The sequence below is a fragment of the Athene cunicularia genome, assembly GCF_003259725.1.
Source record: "Athene cunicularia isolate RWA chromosome Z unlocalized genomic scaffold, athCun1 chrZ_part3, whole genome shotgun sequence".
NCBI classification, from domain to species: Eukaryota; Metazoa; Chordata; class Aves; order Strigiformes; family Strigidae; genus Athene; species Athene cunicularia.
The window spans coordinates 9,928,124-9,943,962 of NW_020799144.1; the positions used below are offsets into that span (position 1 = coordinate 9,928,124).

A 15,839-nucleotide genomic window follows, 5' to 3' on the forward strand; every position below is an offset into this window, starting at 1 on the left:
ATGCTTAGGCAAATGGAAAATAAGAAGGTGATGGGTGACAGCCAACATGGCTTCAGTAAGGGCAAATCGCACCTGACAGATCTGATGGCCTTCTACAACAGGGTTACACCATTGGCTGACAAGGAAAGAGCAACTGATGTCATCTACCTGGACTTGTGCAAAGCATTTGACATTGTCCTGCATGACATCCATGTCTCTTAAATTGGAGAGATGGATTAGACAAACGGACCACTCGGTGGATAAGGAATTGGCTGACAACAGTTCAGTGTCCAGAGGGAGAGCAGTGACAGGTGGCGTTCCTCGGGGGTCAGTACTGGGACTGGTGCTGTTTACATCTTCGTCGTTGACACAGACAGTGGGATCGAGTGCACCCTCAACAAGTTCATCAATGACACCAAGCCAAGGGGTGCAGTTGATTTGCTGGAGGGAAGGGATGTGCCATCCAGAGGGACCTGGACAGATTTGAGAGGTGGGCCTTTGTAAACCTTGCAGAGTTCAACAAGGCCAAGTGCAAAGTCATGCACATGGGTCGAGGCAGTCCCAAGCACTAATCCAGGCTGGACGATGAGTGAATTGAGAGCAGTCCTGGGGAGAAGGACTTGAGGGTATTGGTGGATGGAAAACCGACTGTGAGCCAGCAATGTGTGCTCACAGCCCAGAAAGCCAACTGTGTCCTGGACTGCATCAAGGGAAGTGTGTCCAGCAGGGTGAGGGAGGGGATTCTGATCCTTACTCCACAATTCTGAGACCCTCCTGAAGTGCTGTGTCCAGCTCTGGGGGCACCAACTTCAGAGGGACACGAACCTGCTGGAGTGGGTCCAGAGGAGACCACGAAGACAGTCAGGGGACTGGAGCACCCCCTGTGAGGACAGGCTGAGAGAGTTGGGGGGTTCAGCTGGAGAAGAGAAGGCTCCGGGGAGACCTTAGAGTGGCCTCCCAGGGCTGAAAGGGGGGCTACTGGAAAGATAGAGAGGGACTCTTTATCAGGGAGGGCAGGGATAGGACGAGGGGCAACAGTTTTAAACTGACAGAGTGTAGATTTGGATCAGCTGTAAGGAAGAAATTCTTCCCTGTGAGGGTGGTGAGGCCCTGGCACAGGTTTCCCAGAGGGGCTGTGGCTGCACCCTCCCTGGAAGGGTTCAAGGCCAGGCTGGACGGGGCTTTGGGCAACCTGGGATAGTGGAAGGTGGCCCTGCCCATGGCAGGGGGGTTGGAACTGGATGATATTTAAGGTCCCTTCCAACCCAAACCATTCTGTGAATACTTTTGCACCTACTTTTGCATTATGCTTACAATTGTTACTGTTCTAAAAATACTGAGAACAAAGATAATGAGTGACAGTTCATCACTGTGCATTTTCGAAGTGGAAGTTATTACCTGAATGCCCTAGTCTTTCACTTTTATTTTTGCCACGGCAAGGGTGGCAGATTTTAATTCCCTAGCTCTCTTAATCCAGTATTCCAGTATAGCAAATATTTTAAAATGCAAGGGTTTTGGCACAGAAAGTAATGAATGCTAGAGCAACAGAGCATGTAAGCAGCTTTTTGTGTTGTTTACTTGTGAGACTAGGGAGTCAGAAAGGACAAAAGACCTAAGCAAACCAGAAATGACTGAGTAGATTCTGCCAAAAAAATATGGGACAGGACTGTTTTAAGGAAGACAAGTGAAGAATTACTCTCACGCCAAATAGTATGAAATGTTGGCAGTGAAGATGTGTAGTCCTGGGAGAGCAGTAGCTCAGAGCCTCATTTTACAATAACAACACAAACTGCAAGCCAGAGAACCCTTAGCCACCAGTGTCTGGTGAAGAAATGCTTATTAGATTTTCAAAATGACAGAACAATGTAAGCATTAAAACTCTGTGAGATCAACAGACCTGCCAAAAACTTTATTACATTTTAAGGTATTTGCATCACTCTCTGGTCACTTAGTGCATTTGAGACATCCTTCACCTTCATCAGCCGCCAAGTGCGGGTTTTATTTAAAAAAAAAAAAAAAGTTGATATTCACAAAGATAAACGTGAATTATACTGTTTTCTCTCCACTTGGCTTTGAATTTGCTTTTGCTGCAAAAACTCCTAGCACCAAGTAGGCAATTTCTGTTCTCAGTGGGAGAAGCTTCTCCCACTGCTTCGTAGAGTGTTCTCCTCATGATCTGCCCAACATCCTTGTGGTCATTGTTAACCTGCACCACTATAAAAGGAGACCTACTGTGCACATTTTTTTTTTTTTTGCCAGAATGCTGTTTACTTGTTACTAGGTGCAAAAACAAGCAAAGACAATCAGACAGGTAAACTGTGGGGCTTTCTTTAGTTCTCTTTTTAGGGTGCCAAGTGCTACTACAGACCTCCTTATTGTTGCAGCATGTGAATAACTCTGCAGCATAGATAACTGTTTTGGTGCACTCTGATCCACCAGTGACAGTCAATTCTCTACATTTGTCTGTAAATCTGTACATTGTACTGATTTATTGCGCTCTAGTGCTCAGAGCACATGAGGTGCTGCACAGCCCCATGAGAGTGTGCTATGTTCAAAAATGTGTGCAACATAAAGAGGCTAACACACAACCATCTGTTAAAAGTGCTCTGACGTGTATCATCCCATTAGTTATTTCCTACCCTCCATTCCTCTCTCTGGATCCCTTTGGCTTGCTTCAGTGTGCTGCTCTCAAGCATGTAATAACATGGGTCAGGTTTAGTGCATGAACCGAAGGATAGAGAAATTATCCAAACAAATGCTTCACAGTCTTGTGTTAGCTCACTTTTCTCTAGTAAATTTTTGGCCAGGGTTTGGAGAGTCTTTGCTGGGATATGGAATGAATTAGCTTCCTAAAGTATCTTGCAACTGTGTCAAAACCATGGTTTAGGGTTTTTTTTTTAAAACACATACTTATAAAATTTTTTAAAAATTTATCTGAGCGTGGACAGTATTTAATATGTACTTATCCGTGGCCAGACAACAGAATCATTAAAACTAATAATTCAGCCTATTTGGTGAGGATGTGATTTCATTAAATAGTTTTGTTATCTTGAAATCATACTATAAAGGCTTAGAAAAAGGTTTAATTATTTTTAAAACTTGGGTCATACACTGTAGGAGCCTCACGTAAATTCCAAGTAAATATACAGTGGTAATGTTGGATCTGCAGACGTTTCAGGAGGACAGAAGGAACTAATTAATGCTCCAGGAGCTCCCAAGGCACAGGTAAAAATTTGGGTAAAAACATCCTCACATAATGTGATAACACCTTTTGTTTTTACCACACTGATCAAGAGGAATCAAACCTGCATTGCTCATCAGCCAAAACCAGCACAGTGTGAAAGACAGCTCGTTTAGGTTTTCTAGGGCTTTTTATTTACATTTTTGTTCTTTTCATTCCCTATCCCTCCTCTTTTCATTCAGCCACCTACAAGCCAACAAAGCTTTCTTTTTGCCCAAAATAACAGCAGAATGTTCATGTTTACATTTCATTTTTAAAATATAATTGAGAGGAACAGCGTAGGATTCTCACGTTGTAAACAATGAAAACACAAATGGCAAGGCAGTCAGTCATTGTGAAGTCAAGAGTGTTGATGGGAAGAGAAAGGGCTCATGAGGATAAAACTCCCACTGACTCCTGCAGAAATGGAAAAATAGGAAGGGAAAAGGAGTCCAAGAGAAGAAAGTATAGTATGATTTTCATTATTGTAGTGAGGTTTTGCAGCCTCATTTTCTTTGTTTAACAATACTTTCTTGTCTTTTATCTAAACACTTTATGTTACAAAATCAAGCTTTTTTCTGCTTCTGTGGCAAGCAGATTGAAATGGAGCTTGTCCAAGGAGAAAGCTTTCGCATCTGCTGCTGATGAAAGAGAGGCTGGTTTCTCCAGACTTCCCAGTTTTGAATGACAGCTGGGTGCTTGTTCTGTTGGCTTCTTTGAAGATCTCAGCTGGAATTAATTGGCAAATCTTAACTCTGTTACAAACTAGATGGGCTGCCAGACAGTGTCAGTGAATTATGAAGTTACCACAAGACCTGGGAAGCAGACCATGGCTTGAAGTTTGAAAATATAGGTTATGTTCTCATGCCTGATACCTGTCTTGCTCCAGCTGTGAGATAATCTACTGCAAGTCATTTTCTTGCTCATACCAACAAAGCAGTGTTGGGTTTTCAACAAAAGGTTTTGCAGATATAGTTATTGATAGGGATTATGGAGGACACCTGTATACAGAGAATTGTCCAAGCAAAGATGATTTCGGTTAGTTAAAAATAGTTTTAGTGCACATGAATTGGCCAATTCCATTTTTGTACATTAGAATAAAAAATAAGATAAAAATTCCTGTATATGAGCCCCACTTAGCTCATGTTTAAAGGCATGAAGTGATGAATATGATGCCTGTTAAATTATAGTGAGTTTATTGTAGAAATACGAACAAATTACATTTATGCCACAGTTATTGTGTGGTAGCAAGATACGCTGTATTTTAATTATGCTACATTTCAATTAAACCCTTAGGATCTGCAGCCTCTGCCTTGAAACAGCAAAGAAATTTTTAGGGTTCTTTCTGAAATAAACAGATGTCATAGTACAAAAAGTGAACTGAAGAAACGGAGAGGTTGCCTCAGAGAGAGGCAGAGCAAGGGAACCCTGAGTGAGCCTTCCAGCATGCCATTGGTCACTTAGAAATCCAGTTTGCATAAACTTATGCCCTTTGCAGAGTACAGTGATGCATTGAATAGTGATGCACTTAATTGCTGCTGTGCTCTGTCCAATCATCACAGAAGTGTAAGGGCTTGCTATGCCATGACCCTTCAGGGAACATGAGTCACTCCCAGGATGGTAACCAAGCTTGCAGTCAGTCAAACTAATTAGCCATACTCTGCACCCATTTCTGCTGGGGCTTGACAGGTCCTTCTTCACTGAGGTCTTTCTGCAAAGCTCATGAACTTACTACATTCCAGGATTTAGAGGCAGGGATGTCACATTTCTTATCTGTCCCGAACACTTTAATCTGACAGTAGATAATGGCTAGATTCTCCTTTCAGGTTTTCTTTGTACTACAGGGTTACACAGTGCTTGGATAAGGAGATGTTCGTATTGTATGTGCTGAGAATTACTCAGTCATGCTATTAACATAGCTCATACTTTTAACCTGATTATAGTCCATCAGGAGTGACAGGCTAACACTGATACTGTAGAATCAGGACTGTCACTCTTTCGCAAGTGATGACTGTCTCTTTGCACTTGAAACTAACTGGAAGACAAAGTGTTGTCCTTTGCTTGCCAGGTTTACTTCAAGTTCAGGGATGAATCCTCCTGATAGCCAGTCATAATATCCTTTATCAATTCCTTCCACATGTGTATTGTTGCAGGTGAATTTATAAACATTTCCCTCAGCACAAAAGTATGCTTTTATGCTGGAAAATTAAATACTGTTTTAGAGGACTGTAGCACTAGAATAACTTCAGTTAACTCTGGTAGAGTTTGATCTGCTGTGTAAAAGATTAAGAGCCACTCCACTGATGCCACTGAAATAATTATCTGTTTACAGTTTGGCATGAGAGACAGATATATTAAAATTGTAGGGCAAAGCCCATCTATTTAAAAATATTCCAAATTCCTTGTAAACAGTTTTTCAGTAGATCTCTCTCCCCATCTGCCCCTTCTTTCCCTCTCTGCAGTGTTTTCTTTAGTCCTTATCACTGACGTACGCAAATATAAATGAGGTTCTCGGGTATTAGCTCCCTTTTATTTGTCTGGGTTATTCAGTGTTTCCTCACATTGTTTAAATGAGGAATGTTTCCTCTTGTTTAGGAAGATTTAAAGACACAGGAGAGGAAAAGCTTTTGGGTTTTTACTAAGCCCATGTCAAAGCTTGAAAATTATACTCTCTGTATAAACCACCAATAGTAAATCTACATATTTCTAGCTGTACCTCACCAGCATAGCTAAATCTATTTTTCTTGCTTTCTGCTTGTCTCTGCTGCAGTGTCTTTTCTTCTAGCCATCATCTCATTTGTTTGTTTGGGTTTTTTTTTAAACTCAGCTGGAATAGGTTGCTTCTGAAGCACTTCTCATACTGTAGTACAGCTTTCCTGGCTCCTCCTGGAAAGGGAATGTGCTTGTACATTTTGCTTGTAAAGACAACACTGCTGTCTAATCCTGTGCATGGTGGAGATGAACAGGCTGGTTATGAGTGTACTTAAAATGTAGTCATGCTGACTTTGGTGCTCTGTAGTTACAAAGGAGGCTTCTGCTTCCATAGTGCAGGTGAGTGACAGCAAAATTAATACACTTCTCTGTTGCTGCAGTCTTCTACTGCTGGAAATTTCATTAGATGGTGGTGAACATGGTGCACAGTGTTTTTAATCAGTTGGAAACTTCATACATCCTATTCTTAACCTAGGTGACTTCAGGGCAGACCTCCTACTTAAGTCATCAGCTGTCATTTTTTCTATATCTGCATATTTAATAAGTGTTTTTGCAGAATAAATATTAAATAAATTGGGAAGAAATATATTTTCCCATTACTGACAGTATGAATTTAAGAATAAAGGTTGAACTTTTGCTTGGAAATCTTAGTTAATTTCTCTGCTTAAGTCAAATGAAAATCTGAGTAAGACCCGCAAATCTTTAGGCTACTATGGACTCTAAAATGTACTGGAGGTATGTGCCCTGTCATGAAGGATTAGACTACTGTCAAATTGAAATTTGCCTGCTGGAAAATTGAGTGGTTCTTGTCTGACCGACTAAACTCCTTCTGTGATATGCAAATTTCAACTAAAAGTCTCTGAGCATTGGGGTAGTCTAACACATGCAGCAATTTAAATCTAAACCAGTATAGCTGGTTTACTTAGGCTTGCCAGCCTTTACTGCTGAGGATGGTGGCAGGGTCTTGTTTGGAGTCCTTCCGCTGGCTGGCAGATATAGTGAAATGTATTAACAGGTGATATGACAGATAAAAATGTCACAAAAATGATCTAAAATTATATATGGAGATGTGATATACACATAGACAATATATCTAGACCTATGTATAGCCATATATAGATGTGTGTGAGCCAATGAAATAAATAGATACAATATACATATGTAATATATTAATATATAATCATATATAATGCCCATAATACATGTAGATATAATATGCATGTATTTATAGTTATTTATCTATAAATTTGGAATTGGTTGCTAAGGATTTTGATGTTTGTATCATTCTCATCTTAACCTTTCTACATAAAGTATATGTACATGTTTAACATCAATGATTTCCCTAGATTTTTTTATATATTGCACACCATACTGGATCTCAGTACCTTCTAGATCACGAACTTCAGTGGAAGAATAGATTATCTGTCAAGTTTTCTTCTGAATCTCACCTTTTTTCATTTTTTTCCTCCTCACATTATAAGAAGCAGCTGGCACATTGCTATAAAAAAGAATAACTCCAAGGCACCAAAAAGACATTTTGGGAAGTAAGACAACAGCTGCAGAAATTACACGGACATAGGGCCAGGTCTGCCCTGTGGGAAGGCTGGACTGTGAAGTGGCATCTTCTACTTGTGGTCAGGCTGGCATGGAGGTGTGACAGCAGCTGGGGCTGAAAGAATCACACAAACCAGTGCGTCCTCTGTCCCTGTCACCCACGATAGCTTGGGCTGGCTATGCTGATAAAAGGCCTAGGACTTCTTGGATTTTTGAGGTTAGAGAAGTGGATTTTTCCACTATGCAGTTTCTTTAAAAGCCAGTGTAATTAAAGTGGAAGATAGCCTTAACCCTAGGAACTAAGTACTTGCCAACAGTATGAGCATCCCCAGTGATTCCAGGACAATTGTCTTGTGGAGATTACTCAACAAATGTGTTTTGCTGTTAACATACCATGTATCAGTTCTCATTGCTCATAAGAATTAGCTTGTAAACACGCAAAAGCTGGAAACGTTTTGGTTTTGCTGAGTCTGATATTCATAGGTAAGGCTGCCCCATCCTGTTCATAAATGAAGTAACTTAAAAATCTAGACTTTTTTTTGATCATAAATCTAGCTGCCATAAAGCAAGACTTCTTGAGAAAAAATACCATGCAATTAAGATAATCAACCAATTATGGTTTGAAAAACATACTTGGAGGTAAAATACTGATCATGTTGTTGTGATCTGCCCATTTACAGTGGCAGATAGAGAATTCTACCCAACATGCTAAATGGCAATGTTAGATTTATCAGCTCTTGGATACCTTTTCAGTTCTTTTATGGTATTTTTGTAGCACAACTAGAAAAGACACCCAAGTTCTTTTATATGGTGTCCACTGTCAAGTTATAGGACAGACAATACTAATTACACTGGTTGCTTAAGCTTGTGCAGAGTCAAGGTTTCTCCTTTAGCTAAATGTTGATAGTTTCATATCCAAATGGCTTTCTTTTAAAAACCACTGGAGCGAACAGTACTCTTTGTAATTTAGTTATATCCCTCATGCTTTCACTAATTAGTGCCATCTCCATACCCTTAATAAATAAATAAATCAATATCTCTGTCTTCTTTTGCAAACAGACTAAAACAGTTTCTAAAGGATTTTATTAAATGGACAATTTAATAAAACAAACACAATGTGGTACCCAGAACTATTTTTTGCTTGGCTTTGAAGTATATCCAAAGCCTAATACTGCATGGCCTGTTCTCCAACACCCTCTAATAGGGACAAACATCACAAGAAACTAAGGCATAAATAATAACTGATTTGAAAGTGTGAACTAGCTGTGGCCAAGATGAGGGGACTTTTGAAGAATGAAAAGGAGATGCTTGTAACAGGAGGGAAATGCCCAGGGCATTACTGGCAGGCAACAGCAGAGTATATCTGAGATATGACATTCTGAGCACCAGTTTTTCTCAAAAAGCGCTGTAAGTGTGGCTGTGACACCACCTTATTTAATTAAGATGCATTCTCCTCCTCATCTTAAGAATTTCAACCCTTTTCCAAACAAAGCATCACTTTTCTTTTTGACTTTGAATAGACTCTGATGTTCCACATCCTGTCAAGTGCAAGCCATGGTGTGAGGATGTGTGTCTTCACCAGGGGTGTTTCTCCCAGGGCACATATCTCCAGAAATCATTGCTTTAGGAGCTTGTCACAACAGAAGGGGTTATAGCTGTTTCTTTGGAAAAACGCAATACACAGCTCTTGCACAGAGGTGCCAAATATTTCCCATTTTCAGTAACTTTGTGGCTTTTGTTCCCATGGAAACAAGCAGGGGCTTGCCACAAACACAGTCCTGCTTTCAAGTAACTGTGGGTTATCAAGGAAGATCTGTGATGCACTAGATGACTGAAGGTTTTGCGTTTAGTTTTCTTATCAAAATGCTAGCTTTGATCTAAATGGAAGCATTTTTGAAGTCTACTCCCAGACTTGCCTGCAAGTTCCCACCTTAAAGCTTGTATGTTTTATTGATCTTCTCCAATATCAGAGATCAACAGAAATGGTTATTGCATGTTCCTGTTTTTGAATTGCAGTCCTGTGTCAGATATCACTCTGACTCAGAAGTAATTAAAATGCCAAAGCTCTTAAGTGCAGTGCCAGAGAGCACTAGTCTGATTTATTGAGCTTATTAGTTTGAGTGTTCCACTACGTGGAACAAAACCCAGACCTTTCTAAAATGGTATGAGATAAGAAGTACTAGAGTGGGAGGCAGATAAACAGAGAAACTCAAGAAAACAGTAAAAAAAAAACAAACAGTGTCCAGCCTCCCTAGAGGTCTGAGTGGTCTCAGCATTGCAATTAAACTGTTTTTCTGCTTTTATAGTCACCACAGGAGAAGAGAGTAAGGCATTTTGTGCGTGTTGGCGAGATGCAATTCTTCCTTCAGAAGAGAAAGGTTAAGTGATTTGCCCATTTGCCCACAGAAGATAAAGGTCAGAAATGGAGATGTTACAGCCTTTGAGGGCTCCTGCTTTTGTGGCCTGTTCACTACAACAGCTTTCCAAGTTTCTCTAAATAAAAAAAAAAAGCAAAACTCAAAAGTATATATATCCTTTTAGTTATTTGATCTACATTGTTAAGACAAAAGAAAGTAAAATTGTTTTCCTTTTAGGATTTTGAGCTGAACAATGAGCTGAAAATGAATGTGTTAAATTTACTGGAAGAAGTTTTGAGAGACCCTGACCTTCTGCCACAAGAAAGGAAAGCTACTGCAAATATACTGAGGTAAATACATTTCTAATAATTCAGTGTGTTAACTATAGCATGTGAACTAGTTAGGGAATCATGTATTATAGATTTCACAGGGTTTTGGTTTTCTCCAGAGTAAATTTATTAGCTATATAAATTTATTAGCTATAAACCAGCATGGGTTAAGTTTCATTCATTAAAATACCTGTATCGGGATATTTTGCTGCAGAATGGCTGCAGCCATGGGTTCAGCCTATGCAGCAGGGAAAAATGCTGCCCAGTAAAGCAACAAGACTACTCACAATGGCACTTTGAGGAACTTCTGTCTCAGTAATGAGCCATCTACTCTGCTAAGCTCCCAAGAAGCTGATGATAGCCTGTGGTGTCATGACATCCTAACAAGACCATGCTTGTACCTTCCTTTGTGTTGACACCATGTCAAGTTCCTTGGGTAGCTTACAGACAGGAATTCTTGTTTAATTAATGCCATGAAATAAAAGACCTTTAAAATTCTGCATAAGCAGGACTATTTAAATTAGGGTTAGAACATCTTATTTTGTTACTTAGGGTTGGTATTACTGTTGTGATTTGAGCCCAGAGGGCAACTGAGCACCATGCAGCTGTTCACTAACCAGTGCTGGGAAGGAGGAAATGAAGAAAAGGCTCAGGAATGGAGATAAGGGCAGGGAAGGGGTGGCTCACCTGTTACAGTCACGGGTAAAAGACATGCTAGTTATGGGAAGAAAAAAGATCACTTTAATTCAAATCATTAACCACATGAACACTTAACAGAGTGAGACAAGACAGCTCCGCCCCACCCCTTCTTCCCTGGGCTCAGTTTTTTTCCTGATCCCTCTACCTCCTCCCTCAGCGGTGCAGGGTCAGCACATGGGGAGTGCAGTCAGTTCATCACTTCTTCCTCCAAGGTGGGGGAAGCAGCACTCTTCTACATTCTTCCCCCTGCTCCACACAGGCTGCAGGCGTTCTCAGACTGCTCCAGCATGGGTCACCCCCGCGTGTTGCGGTCCTCCCAGCACTGCACAGTGGGGGCTTCTTCCCACAGAGCCCAAGCCTCCTTCGGGCACAGTCACCTCCTCCGGTGTGGGGTCCTCCGTGGGCTGCAGGGCGGCATCTGCACCACTGTGGGTGTCCATGGGTGACAGAGCTGGGCTCTGCCCTCCCACCATGGGCTGCAAGGGGGTCTCTGCTCCAGCGCATCACCCTCCCTTCCCATCAGTGTCCTTCTCATAACTCTCCTCACAAGTTCCCAACCCCTCCCCAGGTTCCCCTTCTTAAACACATTATTGCAGAGACACGGCCACCATCACTAATTGCCTTGGCCTCGGCCTTGGCCAGAGGCAGGTCTGACTTGGAGCCGGGGGAGCTTCGAGAAGCTTCTCACAGGGGCCACCACTTTAGCCCCCTCCCCTGCTACTAAAAATCCCACCACACACACAAACCCAGTGCAGTTACAGAGTTGAGTGTCTAGTCATGCCCAAAAGACAAATCTTTATATGCATTTATCAGTGAAAATAATTCTGTCTACTAAGTGCAAATATTTTACAGCCACTGATTTTCATGTAAATTGTTCTACGTTACTAAGGAGCAGTAAACATTTAAAGACTAGGCAGTGGTTAAAATAAGATATGACGTGTTTTGTTAGTATTTTTGTAAGTATTCTGCTGGAAAGCCAGTAAGTGTGCAATAAACTCAATGTGTCTGAATTTTCTAAGAGCATTTGACAGGTTTCTCCACCAGATACTTATATGAAAAAGAATTAGGGGAAAGTTGTTCATGTGGGGGGAAAAAATCAAACAAAGGATAAGAAACAAAGATAAGTTCTTAATAAAAGCACTTTGTGTCCATGGCGTGCTACTTAATTTTTACAAAAATAAAAAGAACTCTCCTTTTTAATAATGCTGCATGTGCTGTTACTCCAACTAAAAATAGTAAGTTTGTTTCATGTATTTCCTTTGAAGAAACAGCAAGCAAGAAGAGCAAAAAGGATTAGGGTAATGGGTTTTAATAATATGTGTGACAGCAAAGGTTCTGTCAGATTGCTTGCAGTGGGAAAAATTACTCTAAGACCTTTAGCTTCTTAAGAAATTATGAGGAAAATAAACCTAGACTGGCTGTTCCTGGCAGACTAATGGGATAGATTTATAGGCCTTTAACATACAAGTTTGTTAGCAATTTCCTGTATCCAGTTTCCAATTAGCCAATTCCATTAGGTGTTGCATCAAAAAAAGGGACCTTGGTAATTATGTGAGTAAACTGTGAGTTGCCCCCATTTGCATCCTTTTACTGCTCTTCTATCAAATGGCAGGTATTGTTTGTCCTCACTTCCCTTCTAGCACTTATTACTGTAGTATCTGAGCACACTATATACACACTAGTGAACAGTTAACCAGATATTTCTGTTAAATAGTTTTCAGAATTTTTGAAAAATTCAGACTGTATTTTTGACCATTCTGTGAATTTTTACACTATTTCTTCTGGGGGGGGGGAAAAAAAAAAAAAAAAAGAGAGAAAAAGTTAAATTCTGTAAGAAGTGAAAAATAATGAAAAAGTTGAATTTTTAAAAACTGAGAAATGGGAAAAAGAAAAAGCAAAAGGAAGGAGTAGTGAAATAAAGCATTACTCGAAAATAAAATTTTAATAAAAATGAAAAAAGTATGGACAGAAGTTGAACTAAAAGTTAATTAAAAATTAACTCATCTAAAATATTTTGTAGAAACAGATTGCATTTTTTGAAATCCTTTTTCCATATTCATTATCCTGACAGCATTTCTGGAAAGGATTATGGCACTTTATTTTACAAGCAGACAAGTAAAGCGCAAATAAAATGGCCTGTCCAAGTTCTCAGTGGGAGTTTCTGTTGGAAACAAGTAGAGAATGAAGATTTCCTGAGATATGGTGCTCAGCCAAGCCATCTTTCATCAGGGTTTGCAGCTGTATACCCTAATCCTGCCAGATTTTTCAAACAACATAGTTTGATTGCAGATTTAGTCATATAGAGTCATAAATACTTGTTTACATCCCACAAATTAGCACTGGAAAAAAAGCCATCGGTGGCTCAGTGTGCAGAACTAGTCCTTTTGACTGAATGCTCTATGGATATCTCACTTCCCTTCAAAACGAGACATGAAATTTAAGCCTTGTCTAACGCTGATTATCAAAAATCCTTTATTGCTTTTCAAGACTGGCAATGCTGCTAACATATATGTATGCTGGACAACTTGTAAGTCGAATATTTCAGTACTACTTCAATTTCAATTACATTTCAATGCAACTTCAATACTACTTGAATTCTAAATCCAGTAAGCATCAGTGACACAGTATTGCAGTCCCAAGGGTTTGAAAAAATTATTGTATTTTCAGTAGCACATATGTTTCAGTAGCAGCTGAAACTACTCCTATGTCCTATCCATATGTTTATTATATTCACAAACTGCCCATGAGGTTCCAAATAAGAATTGTGGCATAAAGAAACTTCCAAATAGAAGCTATTGCATAAATACAGCTTTCATTATTTAAACTGTTGTTAAGCTTCAGACAATAGGACATCAGGATACAGTCTCCAAGTTTAAAATGTTATCACATAAAACAGACTGTCCTAAAGTCTTATGCTGAGCAAAACTGTAATCTGAAGCACTTGGGCTCATTCTCCAGCCACACAGGAGGCAGTTTTTTGCCAGGCATGTCAAATTTATTAACAGTCAGCTGGTAAGGAGAAATTAATTCTTCAGGAATGGGAACTGTTTCAGGAACCGTGTGAGAAAGACTGTATTGGAGCAATTCTGATTTTGGACAAAAAGATAATTCATCTGAGGTGAAATACACAAATGTGTCTTACCTCCCACACTTTCACTGAAAGGAGGAGATCTGGTTCTTAAATCACCTCAGGAAAATGGGTTGTCTGGTAATTAGAAGTGATTTACAAGCTTTTAAAAAGCACTGTAGTGACTCCCAGTGATATACACTCTCAGAAAGGCTATGTAGTTAGTTGAGAAGAGGAAATTACAGGATTTAAGGAATAATCTGCAGTTGACTGTGGTTGTCGTGTGTAGCTATTTCTGTGGTGGTGACACAGGAGTGCATGTTCCTTTACTCTTCCACGTCATTTTTATTGCACATTATTCTAATTCTAGTGCCAGAAGAACAAAGTTTTTTCTATATTTGCACTAAAACCAAAGATACTGCCTCTGGTGCAAAGAAGAGGACATGGTGACAGGGCAATGTATTTTTCCCCAACTTTCTTGCCTGGTGCCTCACATGGTGCCATGGCTGGTTGTGGAAGTAGCTCAAAGCAAACATTGAACATGCTCTTCCCTAAGATGGGAGAGTTCTCTCTATTATTTGTCTCTGAAGATTACTGTTTGTTGCGGTAGGGATATCCAAGACTATGTTCCTCTTGACCAAGAACTGAGCTTTAAGCAAATGGTCCCATACTGCAACAAGACATTGTGAAGAGGCACCATGTTCTACACCAGTGCATCTCTCATATAATTGTTTTCTTTTTCTGCATCAGATTATAGATTTTCTATCATTTGCCAACATGACAGATTATATTCAATGTTCTGAATGTTAAGAGAATGCCTGTAATGCAATAAAATTATTTCCTGAGTTCCTTGAACCAGCCATAGATGATAACGAAAGGCCGAGGGGAAAGGGATTTCCTCTCTGCATTGCTGTAGAAAAAGTTCTTTGATGGGACCCACTGTGCCTAACTGAAGCACATAATCACAAGGCAAATTATAGACAGCTATTGAAGCTCTGCTTCCAAGGTAACTGCGTGTCACAAAGGAGTTTCTATCCACCAAAATTGTCTGAAGTTAGGCATCCTGACTGTTCTTCCAGACATCATAAAAGACACCTTCCTTTCTCAGACAATTACAGAACACAGGCAGTGAGTGACTTGTGGAAGGTGTGAATCCCACCCTGGATGTCCTAACTGTATCTAGAGTCTTTCTTCTTGTAGAAACGTGTGAAGGTGCTTCCAAGTGTTGTGTTTCTCTTTTGGTTCATGTGCCAATGTCTGGTTTGGAGAAATGCTGCTCAGTCCATCACCCCCACATACCCACCTCTTTGGAATGATGTTATCCTTTGGGTTTTCTTCTAGGTGAAGGACTTCCATCTAATATTACGTAGAGGAGGAATATAAATTACCAACCTAGAACTGAAGGGCTTTTTTTCTGTTATTAGAAATCAATATGTGTGAAGATATTTGGCAGCATATTTTTTATGTGAAAGCACAGATTTGTCATAACTGGAGGTTTTGATGACACTTATGTTGAGAAGGCTTCTTTGGAACAGAAATTAAATGGGAAGGAAGGGAAAGAAAATGGGAAGGGGCAGTTGAAGCACCCCTCATGAAAATAGTCATTCACCCAATTCCTAGGTGAGTGTCATGAACAGGCTTTTTAGTTGTTCTGAAGAGGGGCTTGCTGCGGGCTTTTATATTTTAAAAATATCCAGAAGGCCTTGGCATATCGGAAGACATATAGTCTAGTCTATCAGAATTCTCGTTTGCCAGTCAACCTTCACTGTAGGTCCTGGCTTCCTTGCATTTCAGTTTTCGTAGTCTGTTCTTGACTCTGAAAAGTAGAGCAATTCAGAGTGAGGTTAAGAAAAGCATTTCTTATCTTAAATACAATGTCCAAACACTCATGAAAGAAGTTCATGCACTCTGAGCCCATGTAT

General features: G+C 40.0%; 1 protein-coding gene across 1 annotated transcript in view; it reads left to right on the plus strand.

Annotated features, from left to right (window-relative positions):
* RASGRF2 (Ras protein specific guanine nucleotide releasing factor 2) overlaps window positions 1-15,839 on the plus strand; it is a 91,104-nt gene that overhangs the window by 59,985 nt on the left and 15,280 nt on the right. Inside the window, exon 19 of the mRNA XM_026866501.1 lies at window positions 10,060-10,172. Coding sequence (XP_026722302.1) covers window positions 10,060-10,172 — 113 coding nt within the window. The remainder of the gene's footprint in view (window positions 1-10,059; window positions 10,173-15,839) is intronic.